The sequence below is a fragment of the Puma concolor genome, chromosome B2, assembly GCF_028749965.1.
Source record: "Puma concolor isolate L17-30 chromosome B2, mPumCon1.1.hap2, whole genome shotgun sequence".
Lineage (NCBI taxonomy): Eukaryota > Metazoa > Chordata > Mammalia > Carnivora > Felidae > Puma > Puma concolor.
In genome coordinates, this window is record NC_141671.1 from 32,065,289 (window position 1) to 32,080,945 (window position 15,657).

Sequence of the window (15,657 nt, forward strand, 5' to 3'; positions counted from 1 at the left end):
AGGTATTTTATTATTTTTGGTGTGTTGTGAATGGGATAGTTTTTTTTATTACTTTTAGATATTTCATTATTTGTGTGTAGAAATAATGCATGCTGATTTTATATCCTGCAGCTTTACTGAAATGGTTGATTAGTTCCAACAGTTTTTGGCTTTAGTCTCTGGAATTTTCTATATATTAAATCATATCATCTGCAAATGGTGACAGTATTACTTGTTCCTTTGCAGTTTGGATGCCTTTATTTCTTTGGCCTAATTGATCTAGCCACAGCTTCTAGTACTATTATTGAATGAGAATGGTGAGAGTAGGCATCATTGTCTTGTTTCTGATCTTAGAGGAAAAGCTTCAAGTTTTTCACTGTTCAGTATAATCTTAGCTGTGGATTTGTCATATGTAGCCTTCATTATGTTGAGGTATATCCTTTGTATATCCAATTTGTGCAGTGTTTTTATCATGAAAGGAAGTTGTGTTTTGTCAAGTGCTTTTTCTGCATGTATTGAGATGATCATGTGATTTTTATCTTTCTATGAAAGTGATGTATTAAATTTATTGATTTATGTGTATGGAATCTGACATGCATTCCACGTAAAATCTCATTTGGTCATGGTATATAATCACTTTAGTGTGTTCTTAAATTCAATTTGCTAATATTTTGTTTAGAATTTTTGCATGTATATTTATTAGGGATATTGATGATCTTTTCTTGTAGTAGTGTTACCTGGCTTTGTTATGAGGGTAATGCTGGTCTCATAGAATGGTCCAAAGTGTTCCTTCCTCTTCAAATTTTGGGAAGAGTTTGTGAGGGATTGGCATTGATTCTTTAAATATTTGGTAGAATTTACTGGTGAAATCATCTGGTCGTGGTTTTCTGTGTTGTGAGGTTTTTGATGCCTGATTCAGTCTCTGTACTTGTCATTTGTCTGTTCAGATTTTTTTTTCTTCATATTTCTTTCCATGCTTCTAGGATTTTTTTTCATTTTTTTTAGATTATATAATTTGTTGGCATATAATTGTTCATTGTAGTCTCTTATGATCCTATATATTTCAATAGTATTCATTGTAATGTCTCCTGTTTAATTTTTAGTTTTATTTTTTTGAGTTTTCTTTTTTCTTAATCTAGCTAAAGGTTTGTCAAATTTTTTTTAATGTTTATTTATTTTTCAGAGAGAAAGACCGTGTGAGTGGGGAAGGGGCAGAGAGGGAGGGAGACACAGAATCTGAAGTGGGCTCCAGGCTCTGAGCTATCAGCACAGAACCTGATGCAGGGCTTGAACTCTTGCGTAGTGAGATCGTGACCTGAGCTGAAGTCAGATACTTAACCAAATGAGCCACTTAGGTGCCCCTGGTTTGTCAATTTTTTTAACCTTTTCAAAAAACCATCTCTTAGTTTTGTTGGTGCTATGTTTTTCTGGTCTCTATTTCATTTATTTCCACTCTGATCTTTATTATTTTCTTCCTTCTGTTAAGTTTGGGCTTAATTAGTTCTTTTTCTAGTTTTTTGTGGTATAAAGTTAGTTTGTTTATTTGAGGTCTTTCTAATTTCTTAATATATGCATTTATTCTATAATTTTTTTCTCAGAACTGCTTTTGCCATATCCCGTAAGTTTTGACATGTTTTCAGATAATTTTTTAAATTCCCCTTTGACTTCTTCTTCAACCTGTTGGTAGTTCAGAAGTGAATTTAGTTTCCAGAGTTGTAGATTTTACAGCTTTCCTTTTATTGTTGATTTCTGGTTTCATACCATTTATATCAGAAAACATTGTTGGTTATTATTTCAGTCTTCCAAAATTTGCCAAGATTTATTTTGTGAGAATGTTCCATGAGCAGTTGTGAAGACTGTGTATTCTGCTTTTGTTGGATAGAATATTCTATATATTTTTTCTAAATCTGTTTAATCTAAAGTAGGGTTCAATTTCAGTGTTTTCTTGTTGATTTCTTTTTGCATGATCTATCCATTGCTGACAGTGGGGTATTGAAATACCCTACTTTTGTGGTATTGTTGTCTATTTTTCCCTTCAGATCTGCTAGTATTTGCTTAACATATTTAGGCACTTCAGTGTTGGCAGTGTATATATTTAAGATTGTTATATTTTCTTGATGTATTGACCCCTTTGTCGTTATATAATGACTTTATTTGTCTTTGTTACTGTTTTGGGCTTAAAGTTTCTTTTGTGTGATATAAACATAGCTATTTCCATTGTCTTTTGGTTACCATTTGCATGGAATATCTCTTTCCAACTCTTCAATTTGAGCCTGTGTGTGTCTTTAGAGCAGAAATGAGTCTCCTGTGGACAACATATGGTTGGGTTTAGTTTTTGTATCTATTTAGCCACTTTATGCCTTTTGATTGGTGAATTTGATCCATTTACATTTAGAGCAGTTATTGACATGTAAGGACTTACTGCCATCTTATTGTTTTTTTGTTTGTTTGTTTTGTTTTTGTATCTCCATTGCTTTTTTCCATCTGTTTCTGCTTACTTTTGTAAATTGGTGGTTTACAATGGTGACATGCTCAATCTCCCCTTTTTTATTTTTTGTAAATCTCTAGACTTTTGCTTTGTGGTTACCATGAGGCTTACATAAAGCATCTCATAGATACAATAATCCACTTTATACTAATGACAACTTATTTTCATTTGCCTATAAAGGCTTTATTCTGTTCTGTTATATTTTTGATGTCACAATTTAGCTCTTTCTACTAACAAATTCATTAACAAATTGAAGTAGCTTAGTTATTTTTAATACATTTTTCCTTTAACCTTTACGTTATAGTTAAGTGCTTAACACACCATTCTAATATAGCATTACCATCTTTTAATTCTGTTTATTTCTCACCTTTCCCAGGGTGTTGTGTACTTTCATATGTTTTTATGTTGCTATTTAGTGTCTTTTCACTTCAGATGAAGGACTCCTTTCAGTATTTCTTGCAAGGCAGATCTAGTACTGGGAAGTCCTTCAGCTTTTGTTTTTCTGGAAGAGCCTTTATTTTGCCATCGTGTCTGAAAAATAGCTTTGCCAGGTAAAATGGCTGACAATTTTTAACTTTTAATATTTTGAATAGATCATTTCATTCTATCCTGGCCTATACAGTTTCTGCCAAGAAATCTGCTGATAGCCTAATGGGGGTTACTTTTTTTCCACTCTCTGCCTGACTTTAAGATTCTTTTTTTTATCATTGATTTTGACAGTTCCACTGTCATGTGTCTTGGAGGTCTTTTTGCTTTGAGGTAATAGGGTGTTCTGTTAGCTTTGTGGACTTGTATGTCCGGTTGCTTCTCAAGGTTTGGAAGTTCTCAGCTAATATTTCTTCAAATAAACTCTGTATTTCCTTCTCCTTCTCTTCTCCTTTATTTTCTTGTAACTAAAATATTTCTCTATTCCTGTTCTCCAAGTCATCTATTCCTTCTTCCATCTGGTCTGCCCTGTTACTTAAGCTCTATTGCATCTTCATTTCACTTATGAATTCTTCAGCTTCAGAATTTGTTTTTTAAAAACAGTTTCAATTCCTTAGGTAAAGAATTCATTCTCTTTAATAATTTTATTTATGAATTTAGTGAATTGCCTTTCTGAGTTTTCTTGTAACTCATTGAATTTCATCATAACAGCTATTTTGAATTCTTTTATCAGCTAAAACACAATATTCTATGCCTTATAGTTTGTTTGCTAGAGAATTATCATTTTTTAAAATGATACCTATTTCCTTGATTTTTCATAGTATTTGACAATATGTGTTTTTGTGTTCACATTTGAAGTAGCAGACACCTTCTTTAGTTAAGAATTTATGGTAACTTTGTTTCTTGCAATTCAGGGGTCAGGCAATTAGAAAATCTTTATTTTGTATTCCAGAAGGTGGTGTTTCTCCTCAGGGCTGCACTTGGCAGCACATACAAAGAACTGTCAACAGAGTGGGAGGAGCTGTGATTAGCACCTGAGGCCTCATGGGGAAGGTGGGTGGGTGGGAATGGACAGGGATAGATACTTTGGAGGGTGCCTGCTGCTAGCCCAGTAGGGGGATCCTTAGTGAGGCAAGGCACTACCAGCAGTCCATGGGCAGACCTCCTGCTTAAATCTAAAAGCAGAGAGCAGGAAATGCATTCTTTCAAGTGCCCTGTGATATTTCCCCAGTCATAGAGGTCCTTCCTCTAGGTGCAGCCCACACAACTGGAGTAGCCAGATGGTCAATCACTACTTTTGCTTTCCATCTCCTGTGCAGAATTTGCTTCTGATACTACTGAAAGCCCAGTGCCTTGCAAACACCCTAGGGAGTGGGGCCAGTTTGGTGACTTCCTCCATTTCCCATGCCTTGTCTCTATCCCACTATGATGGTGTGCTAGATTCCCTGGTGAGGTAAAATTGACCTCAAAAAATTCCCTATTGGCTGTGGGTATGTGCCCAGTTTTGTATTCTCCTGGTTCCCTTATTCTTGATTGTGGGGAGTGATGGTGGGGCAGGCTCATGGACTCTTTTGGATCCACTGTCCCCACTGAGGTCCTATGTGCCCACTTTTGGAGGTACAGATGGGTAGAAACTCCTGGATATTGTTATACTGTCCAGAGGAAGTTCAGGTTCATTGTGGATGTCTAATTAGTTGTAAATCTAAGGGGAAGGGAAAAAGGAATAACTGGCCTGATGCAGATGTCACTGTGATTAGCTACTTTAATTGCCTTTACTTTTTTTTTTAAGTTTATTTCTTTTGAGAGAGGGAGAGAGCAAGAATGAGCAGGGGAGGGGCAGAGAGAGAGGGAAAGAGAATCCCAAGCAAGCTTCACACTGATGGTGCAGAACCCTACACGGGGCTTGTACTCACAAACCATGATATCATGCCCTGAGCCAAAATCGAGAGTCAGACACTTAACCTACTGAGCCACCCAGGTGCCCCAAATTGCCTTTACTTTTAATTAATCATTAGCAATTTTGTCTAGAGTTGCACAATTAAAATTTATAAAATAGGGGATGCATAATGGTCTTGCTTAGATGATGTATGGTGACACTATTTATGAAATCGTTAAGGTACTTTTTTGCCAGGTACTGATATGTGTGTGTATCTCTTATGTTCATGTTACTTGGTTACATCTAATATTAGCACAAAGTAATTTAAAAAAAAGCATAACATTGTGAGAAACAGAAACCCCAAGATTATGTTTATCAGGGATAAAAGTATGTATTTAAACTCAAGGATCTGGGATTGCCAAGGTATAACCCATGGAACAAATCCAGCTTGCTACCTGTTTTTGTATGTCTTATGGGTTAAGGATGGATCTACATTTTTAAATGGTTGCAAAAATAAGAATGGTATTTTGTGACATGAGAAAATTATATGAAAACCAAGTTTCATTGTCTACAAATAATGTTCTATTGTGACACATCCATGTTTTTTCTTTCACATGTTGTCTATGACTACTTATGTGCTATGGCAGCCTAGTTGAGTAGTTACGACAGAAACTTTATGGCTTGTAAGGCTTAAAATATTATCTGTCCCTCTATAGAAAAGTTTGCCCACCTCTGCCCTAAAAGAAACTAAAGTATTAGAAATAGATTAGGAACTTACTACGAGGTACTTAAGGCATTTCTGAAAGTCGAAACAACAAGGTATGTTAATGGTAGTGTTTTTGGATTAGAAACACAGTTCTGTATTCCCATTTCCCTAATTCTTTGTTCTAAGTACCATTCAAGACTCCTAGCAGGATACAGTGCTTTAGTAGGACAGCAGATCCCTCAGTATGATGTAAGAACCTGCTACTACTCACTACCTTTATGACTCTCACTGTGATGCAAGTTACTTTCATCTCTCTGATTGCTTTGATTTCACCCTTGCCTTCCAGTGAGTCCCAATATAGCAGCCACAGGGATCCTTTTAAGATTCATGTCACCCCTGTGATTATGATTCACTTATAACTTTCCATCTTTCTTGATTCACAGTCAAAGCCATTACAGCACCTCTCAGAAGAAAATACTGGAAGATCTGTCCCCTATAACTCACTAATAGCTTATCTTCATTGTGTTATTTTATTCTGTACCAGCCACCCTTGCTTTCTTGCTATCCCTCAAATAGTCTAAAAACATTCCTACTCCAGACTGGTTTACTCCTTGTCCTCTCCGCCTAAATTATTCTCCACTCAGATATCCACATGGCTGATCCTCTCACTTCTTTCATGTTCTGTATAGTAGTTTTATCAATTGCTGAGAATGGGGTATTGAATTTCCCAGCTATAACTGAGTTTTTTCTCTTTCTCTTTTCAGTTCTATCAGTTTTTTCTTCCATATATTTTGAAGCTGTCTTGTTTTGTGCATACACATTTGGGATTTCTAGGTCTTCTTGTTGGATTTTTTAAAATCATTATGTAATATCCCTTCTTGTTTCTGGTAAATTTTTACTCTGAGGTCTACTTTATGTGATATTAATATAGCTACTCTTGCTTTTAAAAAAATTAATGCTTCCATTGTATACATTTTCTGTCATTTTCTCTTTATTGTAAAATTTGGAGTTTCTTACAGATAGCATATAGCTGGGTCATTTTTAAATTTTGATTTATTTTATTAAATTTTAAAATTTTATTTATTTTACTTATTTTTAGAAGTTTTAATGTAATGTAAGTGCCTTAATCCCCAAGTGCCCTCCTTAATCTCCATTACCTATATAACCAGTGCCCCCACCCACTTCTCCTCTGGTAACCATCAGTTTGTTCTCTATAGTTAAGAATCTATTTTGGGGGCACCTGGGTAGCTCAGTCGGTTGAGCATCTGACTTCAGCTCAGGTCATGATCTCACGGTTTGTGAGTTCCAGCCCCACGTTGGGCTCATTAGCTGTTAGCCTGTCAGTGCAGAGCTTCCTTTGGATCTTCTGTCTCCCTCTCTCTCTCTGCCCCTGCCCTGCTTGCACTCTCTCAAACATAAGTAAATGTTTTTTTAAAAAACCTGTTTCTTGGTTTGCCTCTGTCTCTTTTTTTTGTCCCTTTGCTCGTTTGTTTTGTTTCTTAAATTCTGCATATCAGTGAAATCATATGGTATTTGTCTTTCTGTGACTTATTTCATTTAGCATAATACACTAGCTCCATCCATGTCCTTGCAAATAGCAAGATTTCATTCTTTTCTATGGTTGAGTAATATTCCAGTGTGTGTGTGTGTGTGTGTGTGTGTGTGTGTGTGTGTAAACATACATATCTTCTTTATGCATTCATTCATCAATTGATGGTTACTTGGGCTGTTTCCATAATTATAGTGTTGCTATAAACATAGAGGTGCATATATCCACTTGAATTAGTGTCTATGTATCCTTTGAATAAATACCCAGTAGTGCGATTACTGGATTGTAGGGTAGTTCTGTTTTTAATTTAAAGTTAATTTTTAACTTTAACATACAGTTTTCCATAGTGGCTGCACCAGTTTGCATTCCCACCAACAGTGTAAGAGGGTTCCCCTTTCTCCACATCTGTGCCAACATCTATTGTTTCTTGTGTTGTTGATTATAGCCATTCTGACAGGTGTGAGGTGATACCTCATTGTGATTTTGATTTGCATTCCCCTGACGATGAGTGATGTTGACCATCTTTTCATGTGTCTGTTGGCCATCTGTATGTCTTTGGAAAAATGTCAATGTCTTCTGTCCATTTTTTAATTGGATTATTCATTTTTTGGAGGGTTGAGTTGGGTCAGTTTTTTAAATCTGCTCTGATAATTTTTTTTTTTTTCAACGTTTATTTATTTTTGGGACAGAGAGAGACAGAGCATGAACGGGGGAGGGGCAGAGAGAGAGGGAGACACAGAATCGGAAACAGGCTCCAGGCTCTGAGCCATCAGCCCAGAGCCCGACGCGGGGCTCGAACTCACGGACCGCGAGATCGTGACCTGGCTGAAGTCGGACGCTTAACTGACTGCGCCACCCAGGCGCCCCTCTGATAATTTTTTAAAAGTGATTACTTTTTTAGAACACTTTTAGGTTAACAGCAATATTAAGAGGATGGTATAGAGATTTCCCATATGCCCCCTGCCCACATGCAATTGCACAGCCTCCCCATTATTGTCTCCCACTAGAGTGGTACATTTGTCACAATTAATCAACCTATATTGACACATAGTGATCATTCAAACTCCATAGTTTGCATTATGGTTTACTCTTGGTGTTGTACATTCTGTGTGTTTGCATAAATATATAGTAACATGTATACATTATTATAATATCATACAGAGTATTGTTACCGCCCTGAAAATAATCTGTGCTCTGCCTCTTTATCCATCCTTATTCCTCTACTCCACCTGGCAACCACTGATCTTTTTATTGTCCTAGTAGTTTTGCCTTTTCAGAATGTCATGTAATTGGAATCATATAGTATGTAGCTTTTTCAGATTGGCTTCTTTTACCTGGTAATATGCATTTAAGTTTTTGCTGTGTCTTTTATACTTGATAGCTCTTTTCTTTTTAGCACTGAATAACAATCCATTTTCCAGATGTACCACAGTTTATTTATCCATGTACCTACTGAAGGACCTTTTGGTGCTTCCAAGTTTTTACCAACTGTGAATAAAGTTGATGTCAACATCTGTGTGTAGGTTTCATGTGGTTATAGGTTTTCAACTTCTTTGGGTAAATACCAAGAAGCATGGTTGCTGGATTGTTTGGTAACAGAAATTTGTAATTTTTTTTAAGTTGTATTTTTTTTAAAATTGTATTTTTTAAATTGTATCAGCATACAGTACTATTACAGAAACATTGATTGTATTCCCTATGCTGTACCTTTTATCTCTGTGACTTATTCATTTCATAACTGGAAGACTATATCTCCCATACCCCTTTCACCCATTTTTTTCACCCCCCAGCCCCACTTCTCTCTAGCAACCATTAGTTTGTTCTCTGTATTTATAGGCCTGATTCTGCTTTTGTTTGTTTATTCATTTGTTCTGTTTTTTTAGAATCTCCATATAAGTGAAATAATATGGTATTTGTCTTCTTTGACTTACTTGACATTGTTATTTTTTAAAATTATGTACTCAACATAGTATCTTCTAGGTTTAACCGTGGTGTTGCACATGGCATGATCACATCCTTTTTGTGGCTGTATAATATTCTCTCTGTATATCACCTTTTTCTTGTTCATTTGTCTATTGATCATCACTTAGGTTACTTCTGTATCTTGACTATTGTAAATGATTCTGCGATAAACATAGGGGTGCATATACCTTTTCAAGTTAATATTTTGTTTCCTTTGGGTAGATTATTGGATCACATGATATTTCTTTTAATTTTTTGAGGAAACTCCATACTGTTTTTCACGGTTCAAAACAATTTACAATAGTGCAGCAGGATTTCTTTTTTTCCACATCCTCAACACTTGTTATTTCTTGTGGTTTTGATTTTAGCCATTCTGACAAGTGTAAGGTGATATCTCATTGTGGTTTTGATTTGTTTCCCTGATAATTAGTGGCATTGAACATCTTTTCATGTATCTGTTGGCCATCTGTATCTCTTCTTTAGAAAAATATTTAGTTAATCCTCTGCCCATTTTTAAATTAGATTGTCTGTCTTCAGAAGTTCTTAATGTTATTGAGTAATAGCTTATCAATTATTTCTTTCGTGAGTCATGCTTTTGGTATTATATCTAAAAAGCCATTACCATACCCAAAGTTATCTGGCTTTTCTCTGATGTTATTTTCTAGGAGTGTTATAGTTTTAAGTTTTACATTTAGGTCTGTGATCCATTTTGAGGTAATTTTTGTGAAGAGTGTAAGGTATGGGAGAAGATACTTGTTTTCTTTAAGTGGATGTCCAGTTGTCCTAACATCATTTGTTGAAAAGAATATCTTTGCTCCATAGTATTGCCTTTGCTTCTTTGTCAAAGTTAACTATATTTATGTGGGACTGTTTCTGAGATGCCTGTTCTGTTCCACTGTTGTCTGTTGTCTATGTGTTCAACAGTACCACACTATCTGGATTACTGTAGCTTTATCAGGTAAATCTTGAGGGAGAGTAGTATCAGTCCTCCAACTTTGTTCTCCTTAAACATTGTATTGGCTGTTCTGGGTCTTTGGATTTTTCACATAAATTTTACAATCAGTTTGCCAATATCCAAAAAATATCTTGCTGGGATTTTGATGGCATTGCACTGAATCTATAGATTAAGTTGTGAAGAATTGATATCTTGACAATATTGAGTCTTCCTATTCATTCATGAACATGGAATAGCTATTTATTTGGTTTTTCTTTGGTTCTATTTATAAGAGTTTTGTTAGTCTTTGTTTTTTAATTGGTACATTTAGACCAATAGGTTTGTGTTTTTTTTTTTTTTATGGAAACACAAATTTTTGTAGTTTGCCTGAATGGTATGAATGGCAAGTCCCAAAAGATTCTTTCAAGGAGAAGTCAGAAAAGGCTTTCGAAGTACTGCTCTTTACCCTTTTTCTCTGAACAGCAGTGGTGGTTCAGATTTAGGTACTTTATGAAGGAGAAGACAAAGAAAAAGCCTTTCTTTTTGTGTTCAACTCTATTCTAGTTAGTGTTTTCTTTGTTTCCATGTGCAGTCTGTCCCTCCTAAAACTCTCACTTACATTCATTATCTTCTCATTATATGTTTTCCACTTTTTATCTTTTGGATTTTGTTTTGTGACCATAAAGTTTCAGATTGAAATATAAATTTCTTAGTGTGCTATTTCCATGGTCTTTCCTGTGATCTGACCCCAACATATTTTATGAACATTGTTTCCCTTTGTTCCTCTTCTGTAACTTAATAGTGTAACCAGCTGAACAACTTTTTTTCTTTGTTCTTGCCCTTCTCTGGGACTTTGTTATACCACCCATTACCCCCAAATAATTTGTAAATTAAAGGAATATTAGAAAGTATGGAGGAGAAGAGATGGAATATAATCTAACTCTCCAGGTTCAGAGTGGCCAGGTGTCAAAAGTATCAGTGTGAATAAAGCAACCCAGATGTTACAGAGGACCAGAGGAAATGGAGAAAGACAATTGGAACTTACCAGCTGATACTGGACCAATTACTAAAAAAGAAAATAAAATACATTATTAGTTTTTAAAATTATGTACTCAGTTCCTATTGAAAATCTACTTGGAATATTGGAAAAGGACTATTGGGAAACATTAAATCTTATATAAATATGCTATCCCTTATTAATTCAATATTAGCTACACTTTAATAATGTAAATAGGTAGAGTTTTTTGGAATACCTGTTTGGTGGATTATATGAGTAAAACTTAGTTTTTTTAATGAAATATTTTTTTAAAACACTCTTAACCATGCCAAGGGTCACAGCCTTGAAGGAGACTGGTTACCAGTTAAAGGTTACTAAAGTTCCTTCTTCATCTTCTTCACTGTATTTTAACATTTTATCTCCCTTGCAAACCTCTATCACCATGTCAGCTTTCATTGTATTCCTTTTTGCAGTATAGAAAGATTATTTTAACTATCAATTTAAAAACTTTTCTCACGATCATTTATCTCTGTTTTTTTTTCTTTCTGATAATCTCTAGGGTTAAATCCAGATTCTAAATCCATTTTAAGAGGTAGCATGAGTCATAAATTCAGCAATGTTATAGGATATAAAAATCAATATGTAAAAATCTGTTGCATTTCTATTCACCAATAATGAGGCAGCAGAAAAAGAAATCAAGGAATCAATCCCATTTGCAATTGCACCAAAATAATAAGATACCTAGAAATAAACGTAACAAAAGAGGTAAAATCAGATCTGTACTCTGAAAACTATAGAACGCTTATGAAAGAAATTGAAGACAAAGAAATGGAAAAACATTCCATGCTCATGGATTGGAAGAACAAACATTGTTAAAATGTCTATATCACCCAAAGCAACCTACACATTTAATGCAATCCCTAACAAAAACCATCAGCAGTTTTTGCAGAGCTAGAACAAACAATCCAAAAATTTATGGAACCACAAAAGACGCTGAATAGCCAAAGCAGTCCTGAAAAAGGAAAACAAAACTGGAGGCATCACGATTCCAGATTTCAAACTTTATTACAAAGCTGTAGTCATCAAGACAGTATGATACTGGCACAAAAACAGACCTATATAGTTCAATGGAACAGAATAGAGAACCCAGAAATGGACCCACAATTATATGGCCAACTCATCTTTGACAAAGCAGGAAAGTTTATCCAATGGAAAAAGAAACAGGCTCTTCAACAAATGGCATTGGGAAAACTGGACAGCAACATGCAGAAGAATGAGACTGGACCATTCTCTTATACCATACACAAAAATAAATTCAAAATGGATGAAAGACCTAAATGTGAGACAGGAAACCATCAAAATCTTAGAGGAGAACAAAAACAGCACCCTCTCTGAACTCAAGCAGAGCAACTTTTTACTGGACATGTTGCTGAAGGCAAGGGAAACAAAAGCAAACATGGAACTATTGGGACTTCATCAAGTTAAAATGCTTCTGCACAGCAAAGGAAACAATAAAACTAAAAAGCAGCCTACAGAATAGAAGATATTTGCAAACCACATATCTGATAAAGGGTTAGTATCCAAAATCTCTAAAGACCTTCTCAAACTCAACACCCAAAAACCAGACAATCTAGTTAAGAAATAGGCAGAAGAAATGAATAGACACTTTTCTAAAGAGGACATACAGATGGCCATCAAGACACATGAAAAGATGCTTAACATGACTTATTTTCCTTATCAGGGAAATACAAATCAAAACCACAGTGAGATACCACCTCACACCTGTCAGATTGGTTAAAATTAACAATACAGGAAACAACAGGTGTTTGCAAGATGCAGAGAAAGGGGAACCCTCTTGCACTGCTGGTGGGAATACAAACTAGTGCAGCTACTTTGGAGAATAGTATGGAGGTTCCTCAAAAACCTAAAAATACAGCTACCGTACAATCCAGCAATTGCAGTATTAGGTATTTATCCAAAGGATACAAAAATACATATTAAAAGGGGTACATGCTCCCCAATATTTATAGCAGCATTATCAATAATAGCCAAACTCTGGAGAGAGCCCAAATGTCCATCAACTGATGAACGGATAAAGAAGATGTGGCATGTATGTACAATGGAGTATTACTCAGCCATCCAAAAGAATGAATTCTTGCCATTTGTAACAACGTGGATGGAACTTGAATGTATTATGCTAAGCAAACTAAGTCAATCAGAGACAAATGCCATATGATTTCACTCATATGTGGAATTTAAGAAACAAAACAGTTGTGGGAAGTAGGGCGTGGGGAAGAAAAGTGAGGGAAACAAACCACAAGAGACTTAACAATAGAGAAAAAACTGAGGGTGGAAGGGGGCTGGAGGATGGAAGGAGGCGGGTGGGGCATGGGCTTAGATGGGTGATGGGTACTAAGAAGGGCACTTGTGATGAGCACTGGGTGTTGAATTCTACTCCTGAAACCAATATTGCACTCTACATTAACTAAAATTTAAATTAAGAAAAAAACAGAAGTAGAATGAGTTAGACAGTAAGAAGTAGACAGTAAAAAGTAGAATGAGTTAGACAGTAAGTGTAGAATAGGATACAGTAAGGATTATAACTATTATCATAAGTGAGAAATCTCCAAAGCTTCAATTTCCTGATCCTCTTTAACAGTCCTAAATCTTTCAAGGTAGTTATCTTTAGTGTCAGCAAAATGGAGTCGAGTTTAGCTGCTCTTCATTATCAGTTTTTATGTGAATTTAAAACTCTACAAGAGCTAGCAATGATTATTTAGATTTCACTCATTTATTTCTTTCCTGTTTCGATCTCTTATCTCATAATGTCTTTGTTCTGTTCTTCATTTTCCATAATATTATTATTCTAGGTCCATCCTTTATTTACTGATTCCTTGTCATACTTAAAAAAATACCTGAAGTAAAGTCTTATTATTTTAGGAAATTTGTTCTATTTTTTTAATAAGTCCATATAATATCTGTCCTCCTTATCCTTTGCATCAGTAGATTTTTCACTTAAAATCAGTAATTTTAGGAAATGCAGAAAAATCTGACAGCAAAGAGAAGATGGAAAAGTATGCCACTTAAGTTTGCGTTAACAGAAGCGATTTCAGCCCATGGCAGCATGAAACCTGAACCCTGTGGGAGTCCAAAGGATGCTAGACTTGCCAAGCAGCAGTATTGGTGGGTTTGGGGAAAAAACTAATCAACCTAACACAAAATTTAAGCTCACCAAAATTCAGTAACTAATCATATTCTTTATAGCAGATGAGGAAAAGAATTCCTGAAACTGTCCTCCTTCCTAAGAAGGAAGCTGCCAAGAAATACAGTAAATCCACTCTTCCATTGTTTTGTTCGGTAGCTTTAGGCCAAAGGGCAAAGCTGGAGGCATCAGTATATCTCCAACTTTGTATAAACTGCAGCAGAGTGGTGGGGGATGGCATGCAATAACTATTATTGTTATGCTATTAGGAGTTATTAATAGATATTAGTTTCCAGTTAGTATCAAATATTAATTTTGTATAATTATTGATAAGCATTACTTATGAGTTTTAAGCTAATAGTGACTGTAAAGACTGTTACAATAAATTAAAAATTTATTCTTTGCTTATAGGTCATTTAGAAAAGAGTTGAAATACAGTCATTAGATAAAAATGGCTGGCTTTTTTTGAGGTGGAGGGAATATGGAAAGCTGCTGAGAGATAGGCAGCTGGTGAGTTTATACAGAAAGTTTTATCCAAGTCAAAGTCATACCTCCACCTAGTGTCTTGAACAGAATTTGTCTTAATTCTAGTGCTCTTAAAAATAGTAAGAATGGGCAAATGTTATATAATCTGATAAAAATACCCAGCTCTTTCACAATACTTAAAGTGATCGCACTAGCTTATTTCAACTTTGAGGCTCTTTGTGACTCCCAAATAAAGGGCTAAAACTACTAGAGGTACTTCACAATCCTCCATCAAACACATAAAAATATACAGCATAGGGAACATAGTCAATGATATTGTGACAGATGGTAGCATAATGTATAGAATTTTCCAATCACCGTGTTGTACACTTGAAACTAATGTAACATTGTGTGTCAATGTACCTTAATAGAGAAAAAAAAATAGGTCCTCTTTGGAAAGATTAATAAAGAAAAAAACCTTAATAAATAATACTTAAGTAATAGTATAAATAAATAATAGATAAAATAAGAAAATAATAATAAATAAAAAGTTGATAATTAAAAAAAAACCTTAATTAAAAAAAGACAAATAGGTCCTCTTTGGAAGGATTATTTTAGAAGAGTAACATGGGGCGCCTGGGTGGCTCAGTTGGTTAAGCGTCGGACTTCAGCTCAGGTCATGATCTCATGGCTCGTGAGTTTGAGCCCCTCGTAGGACTCTGGTGCTAACAGCTCAGAGCCTGGAGCCTGCTTGGGATTCTGTGTCTCCCTTTCTCTCTGCCCCTCCCATGCCTGCACTCTGTCTCTTTCTCTCTCAAAAATAGATAAACATGAAACAATTTTTTTCAAAAAGTAATATAGTCTCTCTGCCTAATTGGGTTGGTGAGGTCATCATCCTTCAGTAACTAGAACATAAAAACTTTAAGTCTATTTTAGGTGATATAGATAAGGATAGGGAAATATACACAATTCTTAGGAGATTGGGAAAAAAATTCCACATTCGCGGGTGAGTTTTGAAAAAGTGTTTCTCTTGAAAATCATCCACTGAAAAGTATGCTAAAGTAGACACTTTG

The 15,657-nt window shown here is 35.2% G+C and overlaps 1 protein-coding gene and 1 long non-coding RNA gene across 3 annotated transcripts in view; one reads left to right on the top strand and one right to left on the bottom strand.

Moving 5' to 3' along the window:
- Positions 1-15,657, top strand: part of LOC147580866 (uncharacterized) — a 278,927-nt gene that overhangs the window by 142,661 nt on the left and 120,609 nt on the right. The window lies entirely within an intron of this gene.
- Positions 1-15,657, bottom strand: part of TSBP1 (testis expressed basic protein 1) — a 96,322-nt gene that overhangs the window by 12,788 nt on the left and 67,877 nt on the right. Inside the window, exon 26 of the mRNA XM_086705973.1 lies at positions 10,966-10,986. Coding sequence (XP_086562099.1) covers positions 10,966-10,986 — 21 coding nt within the window. The remainder of the gene's footprint in view (positions 1-10,965; positions 10,987-15,657) is intronic.